At 41.0% G+C, this 18,267-nt stretch overlaps 1 protein-coding gene across 4 annotated transcripts in view; it reads left to right on the top strand.

Moving 5' to 3' along the window:
- LOC121960500 (uncharacterized) overlaps positions 1–18,267 on the top strand; it is an 88,536-nt gene that overhangs the window by 10,370 nt on the left and 59,899 nt on the right. For 3 of the 4 annotated variants that reach the window (XM_042510225.2, XM_042510227.2, XM_042510226.2), the window contains exon 3: positions 1,413–1,594. In XM_042510225.2, the coding sequence (XP_042366159.1) occupies positions 1,413–1,594 (182 nt within the window). Of the gene's footprint in view, positions 1–914; positions 1,302–1,412; positions 1,595–18,267 lie in introns of those variants that run through there. The other variant, XM_088071707.1, reaches the window with a different exon arrangement.

Genomic DNA, 18,267 nt, shown 5'->3' with positions numbered 1-18,267 from the left:
GCCTGTGGCATTTATAAAGTTTTCATGTTTTGCAGCGCCTTCGCTGCTGATCTGAAAGGAAGTCTTTGCCACATCAAATCAATACGGTTTGTGCAGTGGACGGAAATCCACTTTTTGAAATTCTAGTCTGCTGCTTATGCCACTGAATATTTTAGGTCTTTGAATTATTATTCAATGTTCAGATTGTCCATCAATTTTCTTTGTTTAATAACGTAAATAATAATGTCGTTCTGGTACCTTTTAGGTCTTCATAAATACTGTTGAACTCACAAGTGAAGTAAACTTTATATTGTATGAATAATCCAATCAAACCGTGCCGATCAGATGTTTTTCTCTGTATATTTGCCAATAGTAACTCATTAATCAGAAAAGTCAAAGTCGAAGCATTTGTGTTAAAGTTTTCCGTCTCTGTGGGGATGAACAGAAACTCTCAGCTGTGGAAATCGGAGCTGATGATTACATATGCGGATCATGTTTAGTTCAGCTGGTAACGCAGTGGTACCCCATACTAAAACACACAAATAACTCTGTGCCTGAGGAGCATTTTACATGCTTTGGAGCACTGAAAGGTATGGTGAAATAAAATCTGTGTCTAAGAAGAGTGGAACAGCCCCAGTTGATTTAGGTAAATACAGATATATCACCCTAATGTAAACCTACAGGTTGTATATCTGCACGCAGTGACGTTCTGCAGGGGGAGAAACAAAACATTTGTTTTGTCGTGTTGTGAAGGAACATGTCAAATGGCTACACAAAGAGACTTGTCACTGGAGGAGACACAAATGAGTGTGATGCATTGTGTATTGTGGAAAGCGTAGTGAAAAGTAAATTCACTTTAAAGACAGTGACTCACACAGAGTTTGGTTTATTTGGTCATATGTCTCTGGAGAAAAAAATTAAGCAAAATCTATTTGGAACAACTTCTGAAAAATAAGGTCAATTTCTTTAATTTTCCACATTGATCCAAAAAATAAATTCACACTTAACACAGTCTTATGAGTAATTTTTAAAATGTTTCTCTAGAGTTTATATGAGTTCTTTTGGGAAGTTGCGTTAAATACAGGAACTCAGCCCGTGTTTAGAATTTAGAAAATCAATTCTACTAATAATAATAATAACATAATTTGATATCTTTAAACCAAGACTATCAGAGGTTGGTAAGCTGACTGTGTGAGCTTTATACAGTGTTATATTGTGTGGGTGAGGCTGAAACTAACTTTGCCCTAAACAGTAGCACGGCTCCAGCAACTTTCCATGTGCTGCTCTCACTTGCCTGTTGAGGAGTTACTCAGCGTGGTCAAGTATGTCCCCTTTAGCTGAAACTATTCTTATTTTACAGTCGAATGCGTGACACACGGCCTCTGAATTCCCGTTTAACCCCGTCGGTCTCTCTCCCCCTCTGTCATCATCAGGAAGCCGTCCTCTGCCAATGAGAAAACCAACCCGTCCAAGCGGCACAGAGACAGGCTGAATGCTGAGTTGGACCGGCTGGCCAGCCTGCTGCCGTTCCCCCCGGATGTCATCTCCAAGCTGGACAAGCTGTCCGTGCTGCGGCTCGCAGTTTCCTACCTCCGCGTCAAGAGTTTCTTCCAAGGTAGGTGGAGAAATTGATTGTAGTGGCAGGTGGATGTGTATTTTTATGTGTATTTTTGTCTTTTAGTGGGGTTATATCAATATATGGGGGTGATAATGAAATATCTGTAAACTGGAATATAGGTTAGTTATAAGTTGTCCACCTCTGATACATATTTATTATAAAACTGACCCGCAAACAAATGAAGATTGATTATAAGATATGATGCCGCATAAATATTTATATTACAAGTAGCTGTTGCAATGTGTATTTCTTCTAGTAATGGCCCCAGAAGTAGTAATATTCTAGTTTCAGTAGAAAAAAAGCATGATTTTGTAATACTTAGACAAATGTCCCTTAAGAGATATTCTATATTATTTTTTAAAATATTGCCTTTTAAAAGCTGAAAACAAATATAGTACTCAATGGGTATAAATCCCAGAGGCTCCGTGACATGAACTGAGATAAGAGATACTACCTGATAAAGCAGAATAAACAGCACAGTTTATATAAAAGGAGGTGTACTCCTCTGCATCGTCTGGATAAATAGTATTTTTATCTGTCACATTACTTTGTGGTCATGCCCCCTTTAGCTGACATAACAGAGATTGTGTGTTGTCTCATCCTGCGCTCTTGCCACCTTCCCTTTGGGATTTGTTTTATAATTGAAGTCTTATGAAGTCAGCAAGGATTATTTATGATGATCTGAAGAAGGTGTCGCCCCTCTGTGTCTTGTAGTTACATGTAATTAAAAGGCATATTGAGGCGCACTCTTGTTTTCCCACCCTCTCGCCGTCCATTGAACGCCTCCTTTCCTTCCCCTTGTGTTGCTCCACAATCCCTTCAAATATTCATGGGCTGCTCCAGCATGTATTTCATTGCTGATTGTCTCTGTTGCTGCCATATCAGCTCAGAGGCTACTGACACAGCTGGATGCAACAGCTCTAAGACAAAGGTCTTCTTTTTTTTCATAAAGAGGACAAAATAAGCATCTCCCCTCAGTATTTCCAGGGAAAACTGTTATAAAGTAGAGGGAGGATGAAGGGAAAAGGAGGGCAGTGGACAGGAAGCAGTACAGAGGTCTTGTAAGGTTCTCTAGTCCTCGGGGCTGAAAGACAGTCCTCATTGAAATCTGTTTTCTTGGAGTAGTTGGCGAGTGATTCGTACAGTTCCGACTAGCTGAAAGTTTTGCGGACATCTCCTCCTCGACACATGTGGCTCTCCTCTTTCACCTTCTGATCCTCACAGCACCCTTAATCTCCATCATCTGCTGCCTTGGTTTTGGCATGGCACCCAACAACTGGCATCCTGTTGGCCTGAGTCATGCAACTTCACACACACACACACACACACACACACACACACACACACACTTGCTTGTTTTACCCTGAATGCTCATGTAGCTTAGTCATCACGCAAAGTTGCAGTACAGGTGCTAATTGGACTTATCAAAGGTGCCTTACTCGGATAAGGGATCACGCAGAGATAAAGAGCACAACCGCTGCCTTGATGATGAGCGATGCCGAGGAGTGTTAGTGCCGAGCGAGAACTGCAAAGGGCCCAATCTCTCGGAAAATAGAGAAGGCTCAGTCGTGTGTGAAACTGCTAGAAGTGTTAAAAGGTGTGTCGAAAACGAGTGGTGGTGTTTGTTCATTGACAGATAGTGCTAATAGCTTTCTGTGTCTACCTTCCAAAGTTACAGTTAGTTTTTCGGCATTGATATTCAAACTAAAAGTTGCATTCATCAGGTGTTATTTTATTTCCAAATATGCATTAGTGCCAAACCCCTCTATTTGTTTGCTTTACCTCTGCAGGATGCCTTGTTATCAGTGGCAGTTGTGACCAGCTTAGCTGGCTTTTGATGCTACGCTAATGAGATTAATCAGAGAGGAACACGAGGGATTTGGTTCTGTATACATCTGCAATCTCTGCCCTGCCTCTCTTTGGTCAACTCACTTGACTCCCACAGTAGCCGTTTTTTTCCACTGATATTTAAACATGGAGTGTGGCCAGAGCTCTTCCAGATAAATTTAAGATGACGAGCAACAAGTACATATCCACATCCTTCCTGTGGTTTGGAACAGTCATAATCGTCCTTTTTTTCCCTCTTCTCTTTCAATCACTGAGTCATCCGCTGAAAACATGCTATAAAAACCACGGAACCTGCAACCTTAAGTGTCGTCTGTATTTATAAACTGTTCTATAGAGGAGGAATGAGGGCTTTTTACTCAAACTGATGCAGTTCTTGTTTGTGTCCACTGGGGGGACTGTGTGAAGTTCATGACTGATGTCCACTTCATTTAGTTATTAAGTGAGGACAGGATTTAGCAACAAGTTGGACTGCATTTTTTTCTTTTTTAAAACACAGATTTCCAGACTTAATTTACTCCATTATGAGACAGTTGAAGTTTTATTGACAGAAGAAAAGAAGAAGAAAATCATGTGGCAGGTGGTTTTGGAAACACACTGAGATTCTACCGGTTGTCTCTGTTGCGTGACTACTCTGGGGTGGAGCACAGTGAACAGTATGTACCTATGCACTTTATGTAAATATACCCCGAGGCTTTATGTGTGTGTGTGTGTAAATAAAAGCAATATCAGACAGGGATTCACTTCAGCTAGTTTCGCTTATTCATCATATTTTATGAGATTCAGCTGCTCACAGGCACGGTGAGATATATGACCTAAGATGACTCCATGTGCTATTTCATGCCAAAATAAATAAACAGCGGTGTTTGTGTACAGTGAAGCATGTTGACATTGACTGTAAAAGTCTTTTTTGTTTTAATAGATTTGTTTTTCGTCTGCTTGGAGAGTGCAAATATCCACTGGTGTACAAGAAAAACACACTTTCACAAGGATGCCTGACATGTAAATATATTTGAATATAATTTATATGCCAGGACTCACAATCCTCTTGACTGAGAGCCAATACTAGGTTCAGATTTAGACTACTATAAAGTTAAAGTGATTTTATTTTTAAATGGACAGCCCCACGGGACAGAGATTTGTGTATTCACTACTTCCTGTCTTTGCAATAGCAATGCTGCAGTTATCTCCATTTGAAAGGACACAATGGAAATACATATAACAACATCTCAGTGTGCCATGCAGGTTAAGCATGCCGAGCCAGTAAAAATGGGCCAGAAGTCCAGAGGGGCCCCTTTAAAATATAAGAAATAAAATAATAACACAGATTTTTTTTAAAGTCATCAGTTCATAGCCTACAGGCTGTGTGGAACTCTTTGTCCCATGTTTTTTTCATTTTTATTTCAGGTCAGGGTATCCATATTTTCAGCATTTTTAGGCAGATGCCCAAGCGAGTAGGTCCGTGTTTGTGTGTGTGTGTGTGTGTGTGTGTGTGTGTGTGTGTGTGTGTGTGTGTGTGTGTGTGTGTGTGTGTGTGTGTGTGTGTGTGTGTGTTGACAGTCAGCAGGCTATAATTCCCTTCTCTTCCATGTTAGGTCTCTGCCCTCACTGTAATTGCTGAGCTTGTTAAATATTTACCCTAAGCATTAACTATCCCTCCTCCTTTGTCTTTCTGCCCGATTGCTTTTAATTCTCCTCCGGTGTGTACGTGTTTTTTCGGGGTCTGTTTTGTGCAATCGTGTTTCACTGCTTTTTGTCTCATTATCTGAAATAAGAATTTTACTTTGTTTCAAATACCTAATCGGGATACAACCACACTTTCAGAAGGGTTCAGGTAACTTAAGGCACATCTTCAAGGGAATATTCCCTTTATAATGATTTTGTTGTATTGTTGGGATGCTGACAGGGGGCTTTTTTTTGTATTTCAATGATATGAAAGCAATCATGATATCCTCCATCTAAAATAAGTAACTGATGTAATTCAGAATGTGAATCACCTTAATTTTTTTTCTCCACTGTCCTGTGTTCCTGGACTTGTATGAATTGGACCTCGTTCTAACAAACAGAGCAAAAGTCAACTGGGCTTGTGATGAGAATCAGATGGGACTTATAAGACAGAGACCTGGAGACCACATAACAAAGTAATAAAGGCTGTCCCTCCTCTCTAATGTTCAGCTTTCCCTAATATTTATAATGTATATTACACTGCTATAATGATATCAGAAGATGTAATTCATCCTAATACATTGATATTAGCTGCTGGCATGAAAGTATCTCAATCAGTTGAAGGCGATGCTGTCGCTCCTTTTGTGGGCTTTGTTTGTGGATAATGTGGTCCGACATGTTCTCACCACCAACTTATCAAATACAGCAGCTCTGTCAGTGACAAACTTTCCAGCTATAGGTGCCCCTCTGGCATCAGTTTTGATTATCATGGATGTATAAGGAGAAGTGGATACGGCACTTAAGGCAGGGCCCTGTTCATTTCTGTCAATATTACTTAGTGGCACATGAAACCCAAAACTTTTGCTTCCTAAATATAAAATTATCCGGATCTTCTGCATCTATAGGCCTATCGAGCAAGCAAACAAGAGACTTTCACCAACCAAGCAGCTAACTTCCGGTTTAGCTCTCCACCAAGTTGAAAAGGAATAAAATTTAATTGTGCAACTCTTCAAAATGTTAGCAGACTGAATGGATCAAAGTCTGATAGTGAAACAAGCAATTTCAAGTGCATTGTGGTACTCCAAAAAATGTATCCACAGAGTTAGAGACGTCTCTTTTACAATGTAGGTCCATGGGAAAAGTGTTTTTGAGTCCCATGACATCACATGATGCACTCGGAAGTTGTAATTCCACGGTTCATCCACTATGCAAAATTGGCTTCAAAGATATAAGCTAAAACTGTTCCTGGGGACTCAGGGACAACATGTCAATTTCCACTAGTTTCATGCATAGTGTCTTTTCAAAATAAACTTCTATGTTTGCAGGAAAATGTAGATTTCATCACCAAATCTACTTTTATGTCATGTAATGTATGTGAGGTTTACTGACGTAGTAAAAAAAAAAAACACACAGGACATGAGCACCAGTCCTTGGTGAAAGTCCTGTGTGTGTTTGACCCACCGCCCCTTCCTCGTGCCCCACTCAGACTGTCATGTACTACATCACTGTTACAAGTGAGGTTACCCTGGAGTTAGTTGAAAGTCTGGTACATCTCGTCCAAACGCTGAAGGCTGCCTTGTGCGTCAGAATCAGGCGCTGGCAGTTTTGATCAAACTGTTGTATTTAACCCTCAGGGAATGAAAACGGGCCGTGTGGTCACATCCACCTTCGTTCCCTCGCACACTCTCTGTGTCTCTAATGAAGCAGAACATTTTCAAACAAGTTTTCTTTGACAAAAGGTAATTGTGAAGCATGTAAACTTGTGACCAGAGGATCAACCGTTCAAATCCCCAGAATAGCTGGAAAAGTTTCACTTGGCAGTCATACTACCATAGATGACTACTGTTGAAGTACCCTGAGAAAGAGCTGCACTTGTATTTTTGGAACAGAGCGTGGCGTTACATTGATATTAAACTCTGACAGTTAGAGTACAATGTGTTATGTGTGTAAACGCTGGCTGTGTGCATTACCGCTTATTTGCCACGATTGCTATTTTGACCGCGTGTGTGTGCGTTGAGGTGTGATGGAATCTTTATTTTGACGGCGTCTGTCACCATGTCAGGTCTTGACCATCGTGGCACCGCGATCAGATTCCCCACACACCCTTGGGGAAAAAAAGCAGCAGCACTGGCAGTAATCCATATGTATATCTCATTGCCCGTCTAACTCGCTCTGTCCTCATCGTCCGTCATTCTCGGGATCACACACACAAGGAATGTAGCCTTCATCTCTTCCAGCGCTCTAGCTTCTCCACCCGCAGCACTGACTCGCAGAAATATGGTTTTGTGGAGCTTCAAACCACATGTCTTTGTGTTTTTATGCATGTTTTGCCTTTTTCATGTTCTTGCATGTTTCATGTTCTGCCCCAATTAGAGGGCAGAGGAGATTTTAAGCTGATTGATGGGTTTCATACAAGTTTAAAGAGGTTTTTGTGTGTGTGTGTGTGTGTGTGTGTTTGATTCTGAGGGAATGGTATGACCAACAGCAAGTTTCAGTGGTATTACTGAACTCTTTAAATGATTAAAATGTCCAAATTGAAACCTCCTACAAAAGCCTTTCTAACAGGAGTTGACAGTATTTGCTAGTAAATGTAACTTACTGCCTTATTTTGTTATCTTTATACAACATTATGTTGTGAAACTACAAGAAAGACAAGTGACTGTTTCTTAGCCTCAGTGGCTATGATTTTAGATCACCATGCATCAACCTTCTTGTCTGGCTTTTTGCTTCCTGTTATGTGTTTTATCATTTGTACTTCTTCACCAGACATTTGTGGTTTGTAATCTCTCTAACATAGTTTTAAGCATTTTTATCTTTTTTACATTTCAAAAACTGACCTGCAACTGCGTGAGTCACCAACAGCCTGGAAACCATCTCTATGACTTGAGCGCTGTATTGCTTTGCTCTCAGTAAATGATCTGCCCTGAAAATCATCAATGCCTTGCCATATATCATAACAACCCCTAAAGTTACCACCAAAACAAATTTCATGCCCAAATATAAATGCCTGTGGTGTAAACGTATCCACATCACAGCTAGGTGTATTTATAAGTGTATGTGTGTGTCTGGAAGCCCTCAATTAAAGCCCCACCTTCCCTCATAGCTGTCAGTCCAGTCAGGGCGTTGACAGGGTACGGGAACACACAAACACAGACACACACAAAATGTGTTGAGAGACTTAAGTGCAAGTATGCCTAGCTACGCCAAGTTTGGTAACGTGACATGCCGATCTCCCCGCTGCTACGCAAAGGCCATACAACAGCGTTTAGATCTGCATTGTGTATCTGTGTTGCTAATCTCCGAACGTGTGTCAGTCAGTTTCAGTATGTGTGTTGTCCGCCTCTAAATGCTGGGTGAGCTATAATAAAAGAGGAAGAGAAAGGCCACAGAGCCCACAGACTCACGGCAGGCGTACGCCACTTGTGACGTCAGCCAGCAGACAGGAGACTGTTTTGTAACCAACCCACCATCGTGAAATAGAGGAAGAAGCGAAGACAAAACAATCAATCTAGATCCGTAGTTTCTCAACTACACATTTTAAGAGAATTTCATGCTTGTAAGCTCCCTCAACCAGACTGTTTCTGTTGATCTGTTTCATGTCAAATCTGTATCAAATTGCATCAGTACAAGCGCGGACTATTCGATTTCTCCAAGAGGGAAGTGCTGCAGTGTGATAGTTGTGTGTCTGAATGGAAACATCGCTCAGGGGTGAAAATGTGTATCTGGTCACATTACAGGCGGACTTTGTGTTTACTAAACTCCCAGTGACCCCACACTTTTTCCTTCCTTTATGCTTTGTAACCCAAAGGCAGACAAGACTCTGGGGCAGAGGCCAAGACAAATCAGCAGGCCACGCAGACTCTAAATGAAGTGAAAAGGTTCAGCATTAGAAAGGTCAACATGTGGTCAATTCACTGCTGTTGTGAGTTTTTTGAACAAAAAGTCTTTGCTAATGAAATCTCCAGTGAATCATAGACTGCACCCAAAAGGTTTGCATAGTATTGGCAGCTAGCTCAAATTCCTCTAGTTCCCTAAAGCCCTTTCCACTATTCATTTGTGCAGGATGTCATCCTGAACTAATAGTTCAGATAGTTCTTTTATCTATTCGTTCCATAAATGAGGTCCAGAGAATACGGGAAACGGAAGGTGGGTGCTACACTACCGCGATGAAGCTGTCCTGATATCAGTCGTAACAGCCCTGCAAAGTGGCGACGATTGGTCAGCCATTGGGATACGGGACAAGAAAGAATAGATAAACTCAGATTACGACACACAGAGGTAGAGTGTCTTCATTCTCTGCTCAGGACGCCATTACTCCACCATGTCCTTAGCAAATAGTGGTTTGCTGCTAAATTCATGTTCTGAGGATCGCATAGAGCTAGCTCCTTTATAGTGCTTTTAAAACAATAGTCCAGCATTTTCAGAAATATCCTTGAGATTGACTCCACATACTTGTTCATATGGTGAATATGAAGCTTCAGCCAGCAGTCAGTTAACTTAGCTGAAAGGCATTTTTACCGTCAACACAATATAACATGTTAATTAGTGAGCTTTGGAGGTGCTAACTTTGGACAGAGCCAGGCTAGCTGTTTCCCCCTGCGTCAGTGTTTATGCTAAGCTTAGTTAAGCGGCTGCATTGTATTTGCCAAACAGGTATGAGTGGTATCAACTATCTCGTCTAACTCTCAGCAAGAAACCAAATGTGCTTATTTCTCAAAATATGGAACTGTATTTTTTATTTTGGTTACTCACTGTCAGTACTCAGTGTGACATTGGCCTGAGGCCTGTCTCAGCATGGGTGGAGGGTTGGTAAACACCTCTGACAGTCCATCACTGTAAAATCTAAGATCCTCTTTTAAAATACTTATGTAAATTGCATACTGGGACAGAGTTAGCATCCTTGTTAGTTTATGCAGAGTTTTGAACAGATTTACGACCATGTCTTAGAAGCACTTAGAAGCACACCTGTCAACATGATCTTGCAGTTACACAAAACTGCCATTGTCACCTCACGATCAAATAACTAAAGTGCTACAGAATTTGGAAATGAAGAATGATTCATTCACATATGACTTTAAATGTTCCCATCTCATTAGACTCCAAATAGCCTAATTTGGTTCTTTCAAGGAACCTTCAGGTTGACCTGTGGCACTAGTATCATGCGCTCCCAGCTTGTGACTATGCACTGAGTGCACAGCTCATTAACCCATTTGTTGCATCTGTCTATACCTTTTTTGAAGTGAACACTCAAACTCAGTGAAGGTCCAACCCTTTGACCTTTTCATTCACCCCTGTTGTTTGACCCAATCACGGTCTTACGGGGATTAGAAAGTAGAAATCACCAGGAATCAGTTAAACTTCTTGGGTAATTAGTATCAACTTGACGAGCTGTGAATCAATGCTTGCATGCTGATTTCTTGATGCCTTCGCCGTGTAGGGCGATTGCACATTTCAGTCCTCCAGCACGCAATGCTTCAAAGCCCTAAAGGATCCAAGGACTTCAACCCATCAGCCCATCATATCAGTTAAATGTCATATGTCACAACAGGCCTGAGGACAGATCTGAGTAGACTGGCCAGCGCTATTCTGGTGTTGGTGGCACGACATCTCCAGTTCACCCGGAGCTGTTCCATTACATGACTTTTACATTATGAGTTATGAAGGTGATACCATGAATGACATAATTTTCTTTAAGCGGACCAAAGCGGCATTTATATATTTATGTAAGAGTAACCAGCACTGTTGCCAGCAGGCCATGTTCTCATGATTTCTTTCCACAGATCATCTGATGTAGATTCTCATTCTGATTCACATCAATTTTAATGGTCAACGCACATCAGGACCCAGTGATGTGCATTGATTAAGAGCATCCAGGGAGACAATAGATCACAACATCCCAATCTGTGTGTGCGTGAATGCTGTTGAAGCGAAGAAAATTTGCTCCCATGTGTGATTATAATCATCAGATGGGGGTACAGATCCTGTCACCCCGTTTTTGTCTAGTTCTTTTATGAATTTTAAAATTCTTTTTTCTTTGACCATGACCATGATAACATTTGTGTCGTTTTCTCCTCCTCCCTCTCCCTTCCTCCCTATGGGGTTCTGCCCTTCTGTTTGTTTCACTGACCTCTGTGAAAGAAAATCACCTCTCATCTCCATGTGCTTCATGAAGAGTGCGTGATCAGGCTAAATGCCAGTGCTCAGGCTTTTCTTCTTCCTCTTTCCTCCACATGCAATGTCTGTAATTCCGTGCTACGAGTTCTATATACAAACGTAGATGTATGGCCGCTTAATACGTTTCCAGTGTAAATGTTAATGCGTTCTCGCTGTTATGACTAACCTAATACCAGTGCTCAGGGTCTTATCATTCCTTTCCTTTATTTTGGCATGCTAAAACCCTGTCCATTTGTTGTCAGTGGGGTCAGACAGAAATAGGTTTATACACTAGTCATATGTCTATAATGAGTTTTGTACATTTAAGTTTCACATAATTATTTGCTCCACATTTTGATATCTTTAAATTTGACCACTTTCATACTAAAAATCACTAGTGACTGGGTTAATGTAGTAATACTGGGTTAATGTTACTGAGGGCCATTGTGACACTCACCACTCACACCTAAGACAATGGGTTGTTTTGACAGTGTTTGTGTCATTTTTAAATTTGACTAAAACAAAAGTAAAGTATGTTTTGGAACTGTTTTAATCTACTCAAGTTCTTCTTTTACTTTGGTTTTCTATATATGCTTAACCCAGTTTTCCATCTGTGGCATATTGACCAGAGGCGCAGGTCAATTTTGACTTTTTTTTTTTTTTTAAAAAACTTATGCTGTTTGCTTAATTTTTACATTGTCATTATTTACCTAAACGAAAATACAACATTGCTTGAAACTGTTATTTACTCTTAGCTTTAGCTCTTTTACACCACATTTGTGACAGTTTCTAGTAAAACGTAAGTTTTTTGTGTCTAGCACTGGCTCAGAAAAACCCACTTTAGATCAGGAAAATAACCCAACAGTAATATACAAATTTACCACTAACACTGGGTCAAAACAACCAATTATCTTTGGTTTGACGGGGATTTGAGTATGGTTTTCTACCCATGGGTCCCAGCTAAATTTAGCCCGGTATTGCATCTGTGCCATATTGACCAAGTGCATGAGTGGATTTTGACATTTATGCACATGAAAAATCAGTATGTCAATTTTAATCCACTGATATTTAGTGTATATAAATGCTTATGCAAGACTTTGGTTTTTGTTCTTTTTTTCATTAAGAGCACCATCAAAGTCACTCTAAGAAAATTATTTTAAGGTTATATAACTGTAAAATGGAGTAGTTGCACTGTTAATGCAAGAAAATAGTACTAGTTGCTTGTAGATTTGCAATGAAAATGCTATATATACTGTGTATATATATATATATATATATATATATATATATATATATATATATTTCTTTAGAGGGGGCTTACAAATAGTCATTACGCGCCTAATGACTCCATGCTAAATTGCACATTAGTTGCATGTCGGCTCACTCTCCCACCCTCTTGCATGTGTGTTTGCCCCCTCTGCTGTAATCAGCCACACAAAAGCTGTTAACTAGCGCGACAGGCCAGCCACGCTAATCCCTTGTATGTGTCGAGAACCATGAATGGAGAAGCCGCCTTATGCATTTAGGATCCTCACAGCTAACTCATTAGTTGCTTGAATCAAAGGCATGACACTGGCTTTGTCCCTGCCTGGCCTCTCGTGCCACAGACACTGAACTCGCTTGAGTGGAGTTGGGCTCCGTCGGCCTGCAGGCAGGAGGGGCGGCCAACAGAGCCCCCTGGGATCACAAAAGGCCATAAGTGAATTACTCAAATCAGTGCCGAGGGGGGCCCCCCGTTAGACGCTAACTGTAACAGCTAGTGGCGGCTGCGCAGCGATGGGAGGTGTGTTTGTGTGCAAGTTTGTGTGTGCGAGCAGACGCGGAGAGTGTGTGTTTGAGTTTGAGTGAGTGTGAATAGACAGCCAGGACTCATGCAGAGGGAGCAGAAGCCTTTGTTGGCCCAACACTATTGTTGGAAGCTGTCTTGTGTAATTACTGCCACTGCTACCGCCTAGCGCGCCGCTCTGCCAGAGCAAGAGAAGCTCAGAGGGACAAGGAGGGAAGCAACAAGCGCACCGAAAGCCCCTGGAGTTTGAGTTGATAATTATATTATGGAAGCACTTTGAGCATGCAGCGGTTCTGCAAACACGTTGACAAATCCCAGCTGTTGTTTTACATAGTTTATAATATCATGACATTCAATTAGAAATCTCACATGCTGCCTTGAAGTCGAGCAAATTTAAGGTTCATGGGGTGTGCAAACTGTAGTTAATCTTCAGTTATTGAATGGTGATATTATTGGCAGACATATTTCTCATTACAAACATTTGTTCTGCTGTTAGTTTATCTGTGCTATTTTTACAAGCACGCCACTGTAGCATGCTTAACCCCAACTACACCCCTTTTGGCTTAGATTAACTAATTTCACATTGCCAATTTATGTCCCCCCCCCACACACACACACAACAAACAAATAGACTTTGTTGATCTCCATGCAGACATGGAATATGGCTTACAGGTTCAGCAGCGCCCAAAGCCACATGTTGAAAGCCCATTTGATAACTCATTAAGCCTCAGAACAGTCATTTTTTATTTGTTGTGGCATGCGGGCAATTTTGCACAGAAACGGCTTCCCGAGTTTATGAAAAAGTTTGGCGGCTGTTTATCATGAGATCACTGAATTTAAAAACTCAAACTATTGTGCAGCAAGGCTGGAATGCTTATGACCAAAGAAAAAGTCCTACATGTGGCCTTGATTGGAATTTAACATGACAGAAGTAACAAAATCAATAGCGGAATCCAAAAATCAGATTTTGTTTTTGTCAAGCCTGTCTGTGTCCCCGAGTTATTCTTTTTGCATGCTTTGGAGACAGCCCACAGTGAACTGATTGATGATAGATTCACTCCCCTGTTGCCTCCAAGTGCACACCCGAGGCCTATTAGCTACAGCACAACCAATTTAACATGGCCACCCGCATAAAAAGCTCACTGGTGTCAGTAATGTGATCTGTTGATGGCTAAACCGAGCGAGTGGGGAGGCTATTCACAGTGGCTGATGAATGAACTCAGCGACACTGCTGCTCTGGCACGATGCTGAGAAAAACCATTGGTGCGAAAGGAAGAAATTACAAGAAATTGACAACTAAATCCAGCAAGATTAGGAGTTAGGAACACAGTCTGCAACCTCATCTGAATGCATTTTTTTACCTGCATACATTCAGTGATGGAAGTGACAGAATGAATGCAAAGCAACTGAAGCATGTGCCTTTTATGAGCAATAATACTAATGCAATCAGGATTGTATTGTCACTGAAGACCTGCTTGGCATTAATTCCACATGTACTACATGTCGTCACATTGTGTCTGTGTGCTGGCTGCCCAAGCACACTGTACACCAGACCGTTTGATTTGTCTGTCACCTCCATTTATCTTAATTGAAGCATGCTTCAATGTGCAACAGTGGCCAGGGCCCGGTCCCTGCTGTTGTTCCCCTAATGTAAATCGATATGTTCCCATGCGGTTGGAAAGATCACTAACCAAAGGTGGCATCTGACCCGATACAGCTCAATACGCTAACTACCGTCAGCCAGATGAGGTCCCCTTTCATCAGCATTTGATATGGGAAAACAGGAGCACGTAACTCGCCCGAGTAAAAATAGTTCCTCAGATCATGTCATATAAAGTTAGGGTTATCTGGAGAAGCTTTGCGGGGGAATAGCTTTTTTTTCCCATCTTTTTTTCAATCTCAGACAGAGTGCGCTGTAAAGTCACCATACAAGTTTAACTGATACTGAACCAAGATATATTGCTGTACATCACAGAATATGCATTTCAGTGACAAAGCGCCACAGTGTGAGCTAATTAAAGATAACTAGAAATGTGATGTAAGAGGATGTTTAAACGGTTTGTGTGTTTTTTTATTGGCTGGCAGGCCTTCACTGCACTCACCCACAGCAATCTGAACTCTGCATGAACTGCTGCTCTCTGCCGAATTATGATCGAATGAGTGAGCCTGACAAAATATTTTTAGGGTGGCGAGAAAGACGCAAGCGGAGAGTAAAGACAATCCCTATCACACATACACACACATACACTTGGGCGCCGCGAAAAGAAAAAGACAAGGGGAAGTCAAACATCAGTTAACAGCAGCAGGACGGTCTCTGACTTGACAGCGTCCAGGCAGATTGTTAAAGAGGAACAGCTCTGCAGGGGCAAATGTCTCACCCAGGCAGCCAGGTAGCCAGTGAGTCAGGATGGTGAGAGAGAGAGAGTGTGTGTGTGTTTGTTTAGGGGGGTGACTAACAGAGAGAGAGGCAGTTGCGTGACTTGTGCTTGGCTCAGCCGTTCAGCCCCCCAGGCATTATTTGTTAGCCAGGAGAAAGGAAGGTATATATCTTAAGTGTTCAACAGTAAACAGAGCTGTGACAGGGCCCTAATGCTCAATGGGATTTTTTTGAGATGTGTGCACTTGTGCATGTATGTGTGTGCATGTTTGCACTGCAAAAAGTGATGGGCAGGGAAAAGGATTTCAACTGGTATCAGCCTCACTTTAAATTTCATCACACTGATAAGGTCGATGGCAAAATCTCCAGTGAGAAGTGATGATTTAGCATAATCACATATTAGCATGTAAACACACTTAGACACACACACACACACACTACAAAAATGTTTGCCAAGTCGCTATTGACTCAAGGCACTCGTATGAAGTGTTTCCCTTATTTATAAATCTGTGGAAATTTTTAATACTGCAGAAAAACTTAAAAACAGTGAAGTTTTCCTGTTAAAAATGGGCCAGAGATGTGTTAGTCAATCTTTTTACTTCTGTGTGTGTGTGTGTGTGTGTGTGTGTGTGTGTGTGTGTGTGAGCTGGATCGCTGACCCCCCACTGGAGGTTTCCACTAACATCACCAACACTAAAGGCCCACTGGGAGAGTTCATGGTGAAAAGCTCTCTGCGGCTTTCTGAGTGGCTTAAACTGTAGTTTCCACTGAAAAAAAAGACAAAAAAGAGGAAAGAGTAAGAGAACGAGTGAGTCAATAATAGAGGAGGGGAATAATTCTATTTTTAAAAGTTATGTCGCAGTCCTTTCTTGAGATGAGCTGTGGTTGTTTCATCCGTTCATGTCATTCTTTGGCTTTAAGGAGGTTACGGTGGTGAAATCAGCCAAACACACAGTTAAACATTATATAAATCTGCTGTCATGTTCCCTTTCTTAGAAACAAATATTGAAATAACATATGCAAAACATACATAATAAATGCATTGTAGTTGTTTTTTGTAAAGATTAGTTTGTAATCAGCAAACTGTTGAGGTACTTCTTTTTTTGCAGCTCTCAGTTCTTAACTCAAAGGTTACCTAATTCGATCAAATGAAATGAAAATCGTCTGCTTTAGCTTTAGCTGGATCTTAGACACACACTCTTTGAGTTACACTAGTTTGGGGCTCATCTCTTACTTTTCAAATGGTGACATTTGACAACTGACATTTCAACAGCATCCGTCTATTTCTCTCCTATACTGACATTTAAACTTCTGTCAGTGCTTACATTTCAACTGCTACTTTTAACCTTCAAGTCTCAGATCGTTTGCAGATTCACTGCAACTGTTTTCAGTGCTTACACCTCAGCTTACATTTTAAGTGACATCATCTTTTTATTTATACACCTGAGCTGGTAATAGGGCTGGACACAAATATTCAACTATTTAGAAATTAATTCATATTCGGTTTTTAATTTTGGGAATTGGATATTCAGTTTTTTGTTTTGTTTATTTGTATGAGAAATGAGGCGCAAGAACTATTTTTGATAGGTGCTACGCTATCAACATTGACTACACGTAATGATTTTTGTCTTTTTTTTATCTTACTAAAAAATAATATCTTATTTTATTGTAGAGCTGTGTGCAACATATTGATTCATTAAACCTCTCCTTGCCATGTTCTCTCTCCCTCTGTTTATCATGAGAGCTCCACTTTGTGCCGGGTCAGTTGGTGAGATTTCACCCCAGCACACGGTGGCAGGGCTATCTGTTGGCATCACACGATTACTGTGAGTTTGTTGTGTTAGCTTGTACTAACTGGGCAGATGTTAACTTGACCATTTGCTGGGAGGAGAGGAACTCTAAGGATGGTCCTTCAGCACTGTGTCCAACATTTGTAACAGAAACACTTAGTCGAAAAAATGTAAATCTCAAATTTCGCATTTGTTCGAGCTTGAACACTGTTTCTGCTCTTCTCTTTCTCAGCACTTTGCTAGGTGTTGACTCACATTTGGAGCTTCGAATGTTTGCTGTCGATTACTGCTTAAGCCTCAGAGCCCAAAAAATGGTACTTGGGACAGCCCTCATTGGCACTAATCCCTTTAATTTCCACTTTAACTGACACATCCAGATACAGCAAATGTATCCTCTACACTTCAACTGCTTTCAGTGCTTACACTTTAGACAACATCTCAACTGACACCTTTCAATTTATACACTTCAGCTGGCACTAATCTCTTTTTAGGATTCCACTTTGACTGACACCTCTGGCTGAATTCATCCCCTACACCTCGGCTGACATTTCAACTCCTTTCAGTGCGTAAACTTCAGCTGAATCTTTGACTCTTTTAAGCACTTTCACTTTGACTAAAACTTCCCTCAGCGCTTGTGCTTAAATTTACACTTCAGCTTTATTCAGTGCTTACACTTAAGCCACACACATCAACTCACGTTAGTTTGAACTTCTGTCAGTATTTACACTTTGACTGAAACTTTAATTGCTCATGTTCATTTTCTTTAGAACACTTTGACTTTTCTAGTTGAATATGACCTTTTTTTACCTCTAAAAATGTCCAAGAGTTTTATTGTATCTGTGAGCATCGTGGCAGATCTGTTGTCTGTCACGGAGGTTGCTTTTGTGTTTGTGACCTCATTAGAAATGGAGCCACAGGCACCGAGCCTGTGGACCTTTCAGTGACGAGCAGAGCACTGATCGGATGACTTATTCATCAGGCACACTGACACGACCTCTTAAAGATGGTACATGACAGAGAGCAACGGGATCAAGTCAGATCATCATATCAGGTG

The sequence above is a fragment of the Plectropomus leopardus genome, chromosome 21, assembly GCF_026936395.1.
Source record: "Plectropomus leopardus strain MGB_pleo_1.0 chromosome 21, ASM2693639v1, whole genome shotgun sequence".
Taxonomy (NCBI): domain Eukaryota; kingdom Metazoa; phylum Chordata; class Actinopteri; order Perciformes; family Serranidae; genus Plectropomus; species Plectropomus leopardus.
The sequence above is the reverse complement of the archived record's forward strand: the minus strand, read 5'-3'. Positions and strand labels throughout refer to the sequence as shown.